Source organism: Adiantum capillus-veneris, chromosome 15 (genome assembly GCF_014529385.1).
Source record: "Adiantum capillus-veneris isolate H3 chromosome 15, ASM1452938v2, whole genome shotgun sequence".
NCBI classification, from domain to species: domain Eukaryota; kingdom Viridiplantae; phylum Streptophyta; class Polypodiopsida; order Polypodiales; family Pteridaceae; genus Adiantum; species Adiantum capillus-veneris.
The window spans coordinates 35,338,463-35,353,119 of record NC_140945.1 but is presented as its reverse complement, the minus strand read 5'-3'; the positions used below and the strand labels follow the sequence as shown (position 1 = coordinate 35,353,119).

The following is a 14,657-nucleotide window of genomic DNA, read 5'->3' as shown; positions in this document are numbered from 1 at the left end:
CCTCGGTCTCAAGAACCCTCACAGGAAGTATTATGTGTTCGCATAATTGATACACACGCATTGTTCGAGTGTTTCATTCGTGATTGTTTCTTGTATTTTAGTCAGGATCTTTATGTGATCCCTTTTCTTAGGCATGCCATATTGTATGTTGAGCACGAATGTATGCGGATTTCTCATGAAAAGCTGAAAAGTATGCATTCAAGGAAGTCACATTCCATGTCTCTTCCTTGGCATGACACAATTGTAGAAAGAGCACATAAAAGTATGAGCACGAAGCATGGGCATTTCCGTTGTGAATTGCCAAAGTTGATTGATCTAGATCCAAAGAGAAAGATTCGATCTCATTGTCTGCGTATGTGTGGTGAACGGTTTGGCACTCCGTCTCTTTGTTCATCTACATTGCATGCACAGTCTTTGAGGAAGACAATATTTTTTCCACTCACTTTACATGGAATAGGTATGTTCATGGTTTTGTGTTGGAAATGGTTTCATGAATTTGCAGCCATGGAGATTCTTGAAGAAGAAAGAAGCACGACTCTCGACGAAGTTGAATCATTGAAGGAGCCACATAAGACTTTGTGTCGCTTTCGGCGCGGCCCAAAGAAGCTAGCGTTGCAGATCTTTATGAAGTTCAAGTACCGTACGATCCACACATCAGAGTGCGCCGGTGAAGAGTCCCTTCCAGGATTCCGGATGCTATTGGCGATCTCCCTCGACGCCATACAGTTCGGTACCAGTACCTCACTTTGAAAAGGAGGGGATGTCACGTTACACATCCAACCCGATGTGTCCGTGGACAAGCTACACCATAACAGGGTTTCTGTCAAGTCCAGTCAATCTAGATTAGAAGTGATCTGGTACTTTTTGTGAGTCTATTCATAGACCGTGCATGCCTAGTCACTTAGTATAGATGCATATCCTCTGGTTGCACACAGCATGATCATCAGTATTTCCATCAGAATCCATTAGAATTAGTTAGGGGATTTTTCCAATGCATTTAGCCTATTTTCCCTATTTTTGACATTTTTCACTTATTAATTTAAGTGACTTTCCAACAAAAGTAGGTAGGGTAATTTGGGTAAGAAAATATATAAGCAAACCAAAGTTAGCACTAAATGGCAGAAGAGGCAACAGGAGCCAAGCTCAGTAGGCAACTTCTCCAACAAGACCTTGGTGGATTCCCGCCAAGCAAGAACCATCACTAGCATTTTCTCCATCAGCAGATCCTCATCGCAACCCTATCACAGCCTGGCGTTTTTGCAGCAGGGCACCTTGCCAAGGAACCCCATCCCCTAGCGTTTTTGCAGACAAGCCAGTAGCTAGTGTTTTTGCATCCCTGGCGTTTTTGCATGATCCAGCGTAGCAGATTTCAGCGTTTTTCAGCCACAGCAGCCTAGCGTTTTCAGCCATGAAGGGTAAGCAAGATTCAGCCCCTAAAGGTAGCAGATTTAGCCCATGAAGAAGTAGCAGATTCAGCCCTAGCAAGACCTCAGTTTTCAGCCATTAAACTGCAGATTTTCAGCGACAAAGACCCATAGAAAACTGCCCCCCTATCAACGTTTTGGACTAATCGTAGATTTCAGCCCAGAGCGTTTTTGGACAGCAGTAGAAAGATTGCAGATTTCAGCCCTTAGATCGACTTCGTCATCACCGTCGTCATCGTCGACATAGCCTAGACTTGCATCAGTCATATGCATTCCCATTGTACCAGATTGTGCAATCATAAGTAGACCACTCTCGCCGACGAGAGTGGGGCCTTCGGAGGAGGGTTTTACAACGTCTCTGGTGTGGTATTCTCTTCTCTCTCTATCTCTCAGTCTCATACATTTGCACGCACAGTGTCCATTCACTTTGTTTGTGATCATAGCACTTTCTCATTAAGAACGGAAGGCTCTCCCTTCCATAAGAACAAAAGGAACCTTGACACAGTTCGGAGCACTCATCTTGAGCAAAGCGCAAACATTCATTTTGTTGCACCTAACATCGGAACTCTTGATATTCCGGAGTAGTAAAATTAGCTATCACACCCAAATCGTACTGATCTTCCACGGGTGTCTTGATGCACTAAAAAATTACATACCGAGGCAATCTCATCCAATTAGGAATATTCAGTAATTGGCATATCACAATGCAACACAAATGCTCACATATGCATGTTACAAGACATTGAAACATAAAGCTGCCGATGAACACTCCCCTCGCAAATAACCATCCATATCCAGGCCATGAGCTGTTCAACGACTCTCATTAATTCTCCCGCAAATAACCTAAAGAGTTCGGGGCCATGAGATATAGAGGCCTTTTACAACCAAACGCCCCCCAGACCGCAGCCTGCGTCGTTTGGAGGTGCTGAGAATAACCAGTGCTCAGACTTCTTAATACTCCCCTTGTAAATAACCACAAGGGTCCAGGCCATGAGTAACAACACTACTCCTCTCGTAAATAACCACAAGGGTCCGGGCCATGAGTAAAAACAACACTTTTCAATCGTTCAATACTCCCCCCGTAAATAACCACAAGGGTTCGGGCCACGAGTATGAACAAGCATTCTCAAACATCTTTTCTCACTACTCCACCCGCGAGTAAAATCACCAATCATTGAAACCCGTACTAAAACCAAAGTCAAACAATTCAAATCGGCGCCAAGACATGTTCAAAACAAATACCATCCATTTCAAACAAAGCTTTAAACAATACTTTTTCAAACAAAGTTCAAAAGTATCTAACTATAGAACAACTAGAGAGTTCATTCAGGGTTTTGTTCGGACAACCTAACTTTGAGGACGACTGGCTTGCCCTTCTGCATCACGGTGATGGTTCGGTTCCGAACTTGGAGAGTCGCATCGTTCTTGTCAAGCCAAGGCATGCCTAATAGAACGTCACAATTGCAAATGTGGAAATCAGCTTTTCCATGATAATCTTGGATAGTCATTGGAAGAGCACCAATGAGTGGTATCACTTTTTGAGTTTGCCTTGTGGCTAGCTCAGCTTCAATTTCTCCACCCTTTGCATCATAATCAAAGCCCATCTGCTTCAAGAATTGTGGATGGATGAAGTTCTTTGTAGCTCCTGGGTCAAAGAAAATTAGGGCTTTCAAACCGTTGACTTTGCCATATGCTCGACACAATTCATTTGTACTTTCAAGGCGTATGCCATAGATGTCAGGTACTAATCCAATGGTCGGTTTAGCTCGTTTGGCTGGAGATGGTCCTAGGTTTCTGTCGATTGTCAATGCGGGAGTCCGCTCCTCAGATCTGTCAGTGCGTTGGGGACAACCAAAATAGTTATGTCCTGTTTGAAAGCATCCAAAACATCGGCCTTCTTGTAGTAAGGTGTCTCGTTGTTGAGGTGTCAAACGAGGCCTTTGTGGTTGACTTTCACGAGACTCTCGAGAATTTGTTCGTTGTTGTCGAGTGTTGTGGTTAGTGGCTGGAGATTCTTCTGTGGTAGACTCTAGCTTTTCCTTCATCAGTTTGTAGCTGACCGCGGCATGGTCCATAAGTTCTTGCATGGTAGAGACTTGCTTGGATAGACAATATTCCTGCAATGGTGATGGTAGACCAATGGTGTATCGCTCGCACTGGGCCTCCAAGGGAACAGATCTAAAAAAAGACACCGGAAGGTACACGTCGAGAAACCTTTGGTTATATTCGTCCATGGTTTCGGTGGCAAGCATTTTCAAGTTGCCCCACTCTGCCAAAATCCGGACTTCAAACATCGAAGTCATGTAACTACGTGCAAAAACTGTCTTGAAAGCTTGCCAGGTCCTTGGAGCATGTTGTTGTGTCGCGATTGAACTCCACCATTGCATAGCATTATCTTTAAGAAATCTCGCTGCTCGAGAAATCTTGGATTCTTTTGTATAGTTTCCTAAAGCATAAATGTTGTCGAATTGTTGTAGGAACTGTAATGCTTTCTTGCGATCTTTCACCCCTAAAAAAGTGAAAAATTGATTGTCGTGCCACCATCTTTGAAATCTTTGGGTTGGCTAGGCGCATATCCCGGGTATGGATAATAAGGGTATCCATATGGGCTCCAACCATTGTACCTTGGTGGTGGAGGTGGGGGCAATGGCGGTGGCAAAGGCGGTTGCACTGGATCATGGTCAGATGGCTGCACCATATTCCTGAAGACTTCACGGATTGGAACAGACGGCTGAGAAGGTTGCCGGTTGGAAGCTCTCGTACTTTCTGGTGCCGGAGGAGGAGGTACCACCTGGTGCATCAGAGGGGGTAACATGTAGTTCAAAAATTGTTGAAAACTTCGCAGCATCGAAAGATTCTGCTGAGGATGCCGCGAAAGAATGTTGTGGAGTTCGTTGAGCAGGAACTGCAAATATTTTGCTGAATCCATGAATTCCAGGTATTGGGTTCTTAATTGGCTTATGCCCTGTAAGACATTGCGGTGAAGACGGGAGTGCGTCCGATGCGCGATGAAGTAAGGGTGGGGCTGGCTAATAAGTCCGGGTTGGAGGGCGAAGATAGTTCCAATAGCTCTGTCTGCTCTTTTGTAGGACCGGTATGCTTTTAGAAAAGCACACGCTTGATGCTCTGATACCGTTGTCACAAGACGGGCACCACGTGCCAATAGAAAAGAACAGACTGAATAGACTTTTAACACTTCAATAACAACTGAACTGAAAGAGAGAGATGACACGCGACACGGAGTGGAGTGGCGAAATTCCACCCCAGAGAGTATTGGCCCCAAACCTTGGCGCCCCTTTCAGTATTTCTTTATATTGCATCAACACAATATACCTTCGCCAAGAAGCATGCCAGAGAATGAGGCCTAGCCTCATATTTAAAGGCCCTTGGCCTGAAAAGCAGTTACAGTAAAAAGCTTTTAAAACTCAAAAGCTTCTGGTCCAAAAAGCAATGCCAAAAAGCTGCCAGCGTAAATCACGGAAATCCATACAACTTGCCACGTCATCAACAAGCGCAAAACACGAAAATCTGCCCTTAGGGTTAGGGTTAGGGTTTTTGCAGTTTTAGGGTTTTTGGCAACAAAATTAGGGTTTGCAGGTTTTAGGGTTAGGGTTTTCAGAATTAGGTTTTCAGCAGTTAGGGTTTTTGGCAGAAATTAGGGTTAGGGTTTTTGCTCTCGGGCAACCACGTCATCACTTTGTGGCACTTCTTCTGTTACTTGTTCTTCTTAGGGTTTAGGCCCCTCGGCCGGTAGGTCCGTTCTTCAGTGGTCGACACGTCACCAGTTTGTTACAGTGGCAGCAATATGGATTTCTGCAATTCGTGCTGACACGATGACGTGGCAAGTGTACAGATTTTCGTGATTTACGATGGCTGATTTCAGCGCCAACTTTTGGGCCATAGGCTTTTGAGTTTCAAGCTTTTCATGTAATTGCTTTTCACCATAGTAACAGGGAACGGGCGGAACGATTGCTTTCCGTACCGAAACAATGTTCCAGTCGGCGAAATCTAGCGAAACGGGGTTGGGAACGAACAGGCGTTTTGGATGTGTCACCCAACAGTGGAACGGCGAGAATGGGGAGAACGGTTCGGAACGACGAGCGACAGATTTGAATTCTAAAAACAGGTGGACGCCAGGCTGTTTGGGGGTTGTTCACACTTGAACTTGCAAGACTCCGGGGTGGGGGGGGGGGGGGGGGGGGGTGGGGGGTTTGGTCTTTTTTTCTATAAAAGCTCAACCTCACCCCTCAAACTTTCATTCACTCTCAAGCTTGAGCCTTGAAGCCACTCTCTGAAGTCTCACCCTCCCTCTCAAGCTTGAAGCGTCGAGCGGCAAGCCACTCACTCTCACCCTCTCTCTCAAGCTTCAAGCCACAAGCTCTCACGCTCCATCCCTCTCGCAAGCTCTCAAGCTTCATCCCTCTCACAAGCTCGCAAGCTCCATTCCTCCATCGTATCCCTCTCTCAACTTTCAAGCTCCATCCCTCCATCGGACATCCCTCTCTCTCGAGTTTCAAGTCTCAAGGCTCAACCCTCAAGCGCCATTAATATGGCACAAGCTTCTGCATCACATGAAGGTCCCTCAGTTGTTAACGTTGTCGTGCGGCTCCGCTTCCATGATAGGAAAAAGCACAAAGGAAAGCAGAAAAAGTCTATTTGAAGCTCACACATTTATTGAACATTGACCAGGGCTTGAGAACAAGCAAGGAGATCCAGAAAGTGTATGCTTTATGTGGTTATGAAGGCCTAAGCATAGAGATTTTATGCTTGAAGAAAAGGTTTCACATGTGAAAGGGCTCTTAGGACATACAAGGCAACTTGGGTAGAGGAAGACATGTGGTCAGTGGTAAAAAGGAAAGTGTGTGAGAGACTTCACACCTATGCATGAGGGAGGCCGAAAAAGTCTTTGTCTGTAAAATTTTTGTAAAACAGGTTTTTGGTAAAAACGGGCCGCTGTGGGAGAAGGAAAAGGGCGTTTTGAGCATTTTTGCGTCTCACACACAGAGGCTAATTTTGCACCGATTAGGAGATATTCAAGTTTTCGTTCTCTGCTGTATCAAGGGAGGAAGCCATAAGCTTTAAGCACTCTTAACTCTTTTTCCAAGCTTTCATAGCCCACTTTAATCCAAACTTCCATAGCCACTCTAATCAAAGAAGCCATAACCCAAGCCGTAATCTCTTTCAAGCCATAATTAATCATTTTCTTGGGATCTCTCTCTCTCTCTCTCTCTCTCTCTCTCTCTCTGTCGAACTGTCGAACTTAAAGCAGCAGAGGAAGAACGAAGGAGACAACTATTATCAAGGCAAGCTCGGCAAGCCAATGAAGGCAAATTAACATGATGTAAGGAGTTTAAATAATTTAAGCAGCGGTATTGTTAATTGTCCGCTTTGGATAATCAAGCTTCAGAATCGTGTTCAAGTTGTCAGTTTTAAGCTTTGTTTACATTAATTGTGTTTGCTGCAACTCTCTTCCACACACCTCTCACAACCAGAGGCCCCGCGCCTTCCCGGCTCACCTTTCGAACACAAATCCCCCGACAATGTGAAAACTATGTGGCTTCCACGGCAAATCCGGGACAAGCAAGGTTCGAGCACACCTCTTTCACGTAGTGGGGGAGCAAGTGAGATGATGCATTGCAAGAATGTGACGGCCGAGAAGGAGCTTGAGATCAAGGATGCCATTATGAAAGCAAAGCAAATGATCGACCCAAGCGGCAAGCCATTGACCCCAATCACTTGGTTTTTCCTTCTTATACCACTCATTCGCAAGCTTCCGTTGGAGGTAGTAATGCGGCGGCTCAAACATCATTTTAAACAATTTCACCCTCTCTTCCCACTCATCGTCAATGAATTCTTCTGAGGCTTCTCCGACCACATTAGAGGTTGAGACAATTCTTGCGGTTCGAGACTCTCGAGATTGGATCTTTGATAGTGCTGTTTCACAAAGCATGACACGTTTGAAGGATCAGTAACTGTGGTTTCGCCTTCATTGGCGGCCAATTGGTGAAACTTATTCACAGTGAGGGCTCACTGGAGTTGATCCTAGACGACAGAGAGGAAACACATTTCTCCAAGGTTCTTTATGTCCCAAAGTTGGGCTTCCATCTTATGTCAATGCACGAGCTGTACAAGTTCATGCATGGAACGTTTATCTTTAACAATCTTGACTATAGTTCTTTGTTTTAAAGTTGGCCTTCCATCTTATGTCATTGCACGAGGTGTGTATGTTGGGCATGCAACATTCATCTTTAACAAACTTGATTACAAGGGCCCAAGTTTTGCGAGTGTAGAACATTCTTGTTGATATCGGGTATTATCCAAATCATCAGCAAGTTTGAAAGTTTATTGTTCAAGGACATGGATACTAATTGTGTGCAAATCTTTAATGAACTGTGCATTTTTGAATCTTCCAAAAGATCACGATAATGCTTTTGTCTGTTGTGAGTTGTTTGTGCAAGACTCAAATATATCTTGATTGCTATACTATTTGTCCATTTGTGAGCACATTGGGTCCCTCATTGGAAGTTTCTTTGGTAATAGGAGAACTTTTAACAACCATGGAAGCTCAAAGCAGGCAAAGACTGTATGATGAACTACGGAAAACTCAAGCAGAGTTCGCGCCTTCTTTAATGGTAGTGAGGGAACATTTGCCATCAGGGAATCTGTGCTTACGGCTGATCATTGATGCCACTCATGTTGGCAATGTAGCAAGATTTGTGAATCATTCTTGTGATGGAGGTAACCTTCAGCCTTGTATAGCTAGACTGTCAGGCTCTCCAATCCCCAAGTTAGTGTTTTTTGCTAGATGTGATATTGGTGAAGGAGACGAGCTGACTTTCAGTTATGGAGACGTGCATGGGTGCGAAACTCACCCGTGCTTTTGTAAAACAGCAGCATGTAAAGGATTTTTGCCATTTGAAGAGACCTGACAGTTTTGTTTGTAGTCTCTTATCAGTTATATATCAAGGAAACCTCCACTTTGAAAGGTTTTTGTTGTGGTATTAGGTACTTGACCCATAGCTTGGTTGACACTTTCGCCACTTAGGACGTAGTTTGTGATCATGAATATCGAGTCCTGATTATGGTTTTCACACACCATGTTGATCTTGTTGGGTTCAGAAATGATAAGTTTTATGATGCTCCCGACTTTGGTTCTTTTTTAGCATAGCCTTGTCATAAAACATAGGGTTTGGCCTCTTAACGTATCTTCTGAGTAATCTATGCCCACCCTGGCATCTTGATGGTTCTTTGCGATAAGGATGTGAAACGACACATTGCTTAGTTTTTGTCGTCTTTGCTCATCAGTGGGATGGTTCCCTTTTATGGCTGACTACTTTTGTGGGATTATGGCCTCAATTTTGAATATTGGACATCTATTGTTGGTCAATTCCCTTTTACGGTCTATTGTCGGTCTCTGGTGATCAGTGGGATAGTTCCCTTTATGGCTGGCTGCTTTTGTGGGATTATGGCCTCAATTTTGAATATAGGACTGTTGAATGTAGACTGATTCACGTGAATGATGTGGGGTTCCACCTTTGAGGTGGATCATGCCCTTATGAACAGGATAATGGTGCCAATTACTTTCAGAAAAGGAAGATTTGAAAGGTGTTTTCTGAAGTGTCTCTGGCCCTCTTTATATTGATAAAGAGGCTGCCTCATTGTTTTTGTAGATGGGGGGTTATGTCTGATTTATGGCATTGGACTGGCTCTGGTTGGTTAAACCTTAACAATCGCTGGATTTGAATAAAACCTTCAGGCAAAAACATGCTTTTGGACGATAATTTCAACTAAGTATAGAAAGAGTTTTGAGGACATGGTAAAATGCACCTTAAATGCATAGGATGAATTAACCTAGGAAGCATTTATCAACAAATCATAAGTAAATTTAGAGTTTAAGGATTCAAACCATTAGGGTTAGTATATGTTAAAATAGAACATGTTTAATTTGGTTTAAGGTGCCCTCCAGTGCCTTTGTTTGGTTACACATAAGCTTGCACGTTTGCATGAACAACAACACTTGTAAATGAAATAATGGCCCTATATGGACACGTGTCATGTTGTCATATTTGTGCTATATTGACTAATGAGAAATGACAATCTAAGACTCATGCTTCTTAGGCCACATGGCGCTATCTTATTTCTTATTCTCCTCCTCCTCTCTCTCTCTCTCTCTCTCTCTCACACACACACACACACACACACACACACACACACAATTTGCATCGTCTAGACTTGCCCCTTGATTTAAAATTGCTCTATTCTTGGCCCCTTGTTGGCTGTTTTTATTGAAGTTGAGTAGTCAAAATATTCTATATATGTGTGAAATAAAAATGTCAATTGTGATTGTGCAGTGATCGAAGGGGTTGTCTGTTTCTTATTTGAAAACTTGTGTGTAGTCCTGTAATTGGGAGAGGCTCTCATAGAAAAGGGAGAGGGTCTCTAGCTCATGATCCTCTTTGCAATGATCAAGTAAGCTCTATGCCAATCACACAAAGGACTTCGATGACAATGATCTTGATGGTGATGAGAGCGAGAGCACAAACATTGGCTTGGAGTCAATGAATCAAGTAGGTGCTCACACAGCTAGGCAAGAGGCAGCTTTGGAATTGGTTCCATCTCAATTATACCCGTAAAGTTGGGGCATCTGCAGATGATGGGGATGACAATCATTTGCATATGGAAAAAGGAGAAGACATTCTCAAAGCCACAAGGGCTTTTAGTTGTTTTGAGTGCCCTCCAGTGCCTTTGTATAGACTCATTCCATATGCACGCATACACGGCCTATGATGTTTCTAGCTTAAAAGTTGCATTTGCCGGGGAGGGTTATATAATGGAAAAAGGCGCCTTTATAGTTTCACTGCAAACCTGTCAAAAGGAACAGACTGTCTGTGGGACTGCCCCATGGCACAACCGGTATGGCTTTCGGTTCTTCGAATGATGCCAACACTTTCCACAATGCGAAAGTACGCTTGGGGTGCTGCAACATGGTCCACCCTCACGAGCCCTGTGCTCCATTTTGAGCTAGTCTCCACCAGCAGGTTGATAGTGATCCTACACTTCAGCCTGCCATAGAGCTTATTACCCCCTAGGAGTGGCGCAGTGAGAGAGAGGTGTGTTGGGAGCTCCTCTATGGCCTGACACTCTGGTTCATTTGGCAGGTCCGATGCTTCTGCATCTTTGAGGCTCACCCTGTTCCACCGACGGAGACTGTTCGTGACTTCTTGTTGAAGGTGATTCACACTCTTAGGGGCCAGTTCGAGAGACTTCAGGGCAATTCCGACCACATGCAGGAGCAGAGAGAGGCTTTCTTGCGACTCTGGCGCCCATGGCCTTTCTTCACCATGGTCTAGGGTGCACCAAGATGGCATTACCAGCCACCTGTGTGGTTCTTTCCTCCTCCCATATTATGATGTAGCCTCATTGTACATATTTTGTTCACTTACTGGGAGAGTCTCCCCATCTTTTGATGTAGCCCTCTCTAGTAGAGGTGGTTTGAAGCCCTATGGGCAGGTTTTATTAACTAATAGAAGGATCTTTTTCTTGGGAAAAAAGCAAAGAGAAGCATTGTAGGGTCTTGTGTGTGATCATTGACTCTACAAAGATTTTGGAAATAGCATTACTAAGGAGCTTGTAGCTTATAAATTTATGAGTGAGTCTTCACTATTTTGGTTTTTGGGTAAACTTTACATGTTTGAATGTCAATTAACTTGATTAAATTTATTTCAATATGAACACCCATGCACTAGTTTCATCTCATCTATGAGATGAGTTTATTAACTGTGCAAACATTTGCTGTGTGGATCATGAGGATTATCTTCATGCATTGTTGAATAATGATAAAAAATTGATTGACACTCTGTGCAAGAGAACCATAAAGGGAGATGAGCCATGTCATTCTCTTGCACAAAGATATCTAGCTAGAATTATTTTTATTGTAAGTGTGTTTGGCATTGTAGCTCTTTTTTGTATGCTTTGATTGGAGCTTTTTGTGTTGAGGAGTATTCATTTATATTGAAGGTTCAAATGTCAAAAGAGCTACACACTAAACTACAAAGCAAGAAATTGTTGCTTTCTAGAGAGAAGATGAAAAAGGAAGAGTCTAAGATCATAAATGATCTTTATTATAAGTATTCGGATTGTGTTGGAAAGGTATATAACCACCTTTTGGTGTTTTCTTTGATATATGGTAAGGGGGGAATTCAATTGACTAACATTGTGCTTTGGTAGATTCTCAACATTGTTGACCTAAGGTTAGAGATGGATTGGTTTGATCATGTAATGAGCCTTCAATGGGGGAAAGACAATTGGACCACTCTAGAAAAACTAAGCTTGTTTGCTCCACATGATTCTTTGATAGAAAATAAAATCTTGTGGTGTCCTTACTAGAGGCATGCAAGATCACTCATGCAACTTATTGCACGATGAAAGGAGACCACAAGTTTCGAGGGTGAGCATCTTAATGAAAATGGTTTGTTAAGGTATTTGGTTAATGTTGTGAAATTGGTTTGATTTTTTTACATGCTTGGTGTCAAAGCTCGATGAAACGAGAGGGAGACTTGCAAAGGATCCTGGATAGATCTAGCAAGCTCCTTATAGACTATGTGGATGTGCCCGGATGGATTGATATTCCTCCCTCATGCACCATGGATATGTACTACACCAAGATTGTGGTGAAGTAAGTTTCTATTTCCTCTAGAGGTGGCTTTGGAAAACAAAACGAAGGATGTGGAGTTGCAGGCCTTGAAGAGGATTGACTACTCCGCATGGCTTCTTAGTGACTAGTTTACAGGTGATGGTTTGACCATTTTGGCATTCTAACAAGCTCTTTAACTTTGACTTTAGCATAATTCTTTGTTGGCGTTTCACAGATACTTTTCTCACCTCCTGACTTTGCATCACATTGTTGTGATCCCTATGCTTGCGTGTTCTTGGACTCACATTGAGAGCGGTGAGGGATGCATGTATTCGACCGACCATGCATCAGCTCTCACAGTGGGAGCTTGAGCATTGCCCTTGGTGGATTGACATGGTTAGAGGCCATACCCTTGCTAGAGAGAGAAGGAGTTGCATGATGTGAAGTTTAGAGGAGCCGCGTCCTTAGATCTTCCACCACCCAGAGTCATAGATGTTGGTGATCCACCATCTCATCCTCTTCCATTTGGCCGACTTGCACATATTTGTAAGTTGAAGTCATCATCTCTTTGGCATGTAACCTAAACTTTGGTAGATTTTCAAATTTTTGATTGTTTTGGCACTTATTTCTAAATTGAAACAACAAGGTTTTTGGACAAGGACCAATGTGCACCTACTACAAACCATGTGATTGATGATCCACCGTCTGTTTTGGGTATAATATTATTGGTTTTCTTGTTCGAAACTTGTTGTCATGGCTAGGGTAGATTACTCGTATTTATATAGAATGTGTATGTTTGTTCTTGCAAAGAGCGGGGCACACATATATTGCGATGTTTCTTCTAGTTTGTCTTTGTGCCAGGGCATCCTCAACATGTTGTGTTTTTTGGTTGCGGTGATACTAGGCGTGTTGGTTTGCTTGGTGACTACATTATTGGAATTACTAGCGATTTTTGTAGTGGTGTGCAGCCTAGATCATGGATGCAGGTATACGAGCATATGGTTATAGCTCGATCTACAAAGATTGAATATCAGAGGTGTGAAAAGCGAGAGGGGAATGTGTGTGTGGATGTTTGTACCAAGATATATGAGAGAGGAGAACCGATATGTTATTAAATGCATAAGAGAGACAATGGTGTAATGAGAAGAATAACTTTATTCATAAGCAAACTACCTTGGATACAATGTTGGTACTGTCGGGTACCAAAATTGGTGCTACATACCACCAAACTCTAGACTGTAACAAAACTCTTAATAGCACTAAGAACATAGAGCTACTAGTACCAACCGGATAATTTGGTAGTTTGGAAGTATCAAAGTTTGGTACTGTAAGTACCAAAGTAGGTATTGTGAAACATCCAGATACACAATACTCGTTTTATTGAGAGAGACCGATGAGTTAATCCCCAAACCCAATGCTAAGGCTATAGACCCACTTATAAGTATCGTGTTTCCAAACTAAAAAACACTATACAAGAGGTTCTAATGCCTCACAATGTTTCTCACTATGTTCTCTCTTCTTCTTCCCAATGCTAAGGTGTGAGTGTTCTTTCTAGCAACATCACTTCACTACGTTACTAAGCTCACTACCTAAAGTGTAATGGTATCCTTGTTCTAGCCCAATATCATCTTGGAACTAGGCAAGCTCTAAGCACTAGGGTAGTGCTAGGTACAAATTGTGTACAAAGGGGTCCTACTGCAACCTCTTCTACTGCACTATTTATAGATGTTGTAGATGAATCCTCCAAGTGAATTTTGGGGATTACTTTGGTAGCTAGATCCTCCATGATGAGGAGAACATTTTCTCCTTACACTTCATCAAGAGATCATGACTGCATCTCTTGGTAGGTAGCTCCCAAGTTGGTATGACGACTCTTCTTTGCAGTCTGCTGCTCTGTAGGCATCAAAGTTGGCACCTTCATTAGAAATGGTAGGAGTGGAATTAAAATAAACCCTATGATGATATTGTGATCCATATTGAGTAGAGAAAATTCTCTCTGTATTTCTCTACAAGATCACTACTGTAGGTGATTGATATCACTCCTACAATTCTGCTCTTGAACGTCCTGAAATTGCCCTTCTTCAAAAGACATGGTTCCCTGTTGGATATGGTGAGCCAGCAGCAGAGTGCTATGATTGGAAGGATAAAGAGAAATTATGGGTAAGTTGAGTTTGTCGGTTACACTTCGCATAGAGGTGGTCATGAAGATGTCGGAGATGAGGCAAGTGACCGACGGGTCTTCCTGTTGCAGCAGTAGGTGCTCAATTTGAGGAGCGAGGCTATTGAGGGATTTGAAGAAGCACTCCATGATGCCCACCCCAGTCAAGCTCAACTGGTTGGGATCGAGCAACGACATGGAAATGTCTCTTCTGCGGATATCAAGCCGTGATCCACTGCGTGCCTTTGCCGCCGCATGCTCTCCTAATGGCGGAGGAGGTTCCTTAGAGGTGAAGAAGGAGTTGGTTATGTTGAGGAAGGTGATGGTGAAGCCCTCTTGGGCGGCCATCCGCTTACACAAGCGCATCATGGGGCCTTGGCCTGGCAAGGCCACTGCCAATGTATGGTGCCTTCGCTTTGATGCCTCCGCACAAACAATATCT

At 43.3% G+C, this 14,657-nt stretch overlaps 1 protein-coding gene across 2 annotated transcripts in view; it reads left to right on the top strand.

The window, feature by feature from the left end:
* LOC147440514 (histone-lysine N-methyltransferase SUVR3-like) overlaps positions 1-8,367 on the top strand; it is a 30,997-nt gene extending 22,630 nt beyond the window's left edge. The window contains exon 2 of one of the 2 annotated variants that reach the window (XM_086530227.1): positions 7,965-8,367. In XM_086530227.1, the coding sequence (XP_086386353.1) occupies positions 7,965-8,353 (389 nt within the window). In that variant the 3' untranslated portion in view covers positions 8,354-8,367. Of the gene's footprint in view, positions 1-6,916; positions 7,942-7,964 lie in introns of those variants that run through there. The other variant, XM_086530229.1, reaches the window with a different exon arrangement.
* The last annotated feature ends 6,290 nt before the right edge of the window (positions 8,368-14,657 follow it).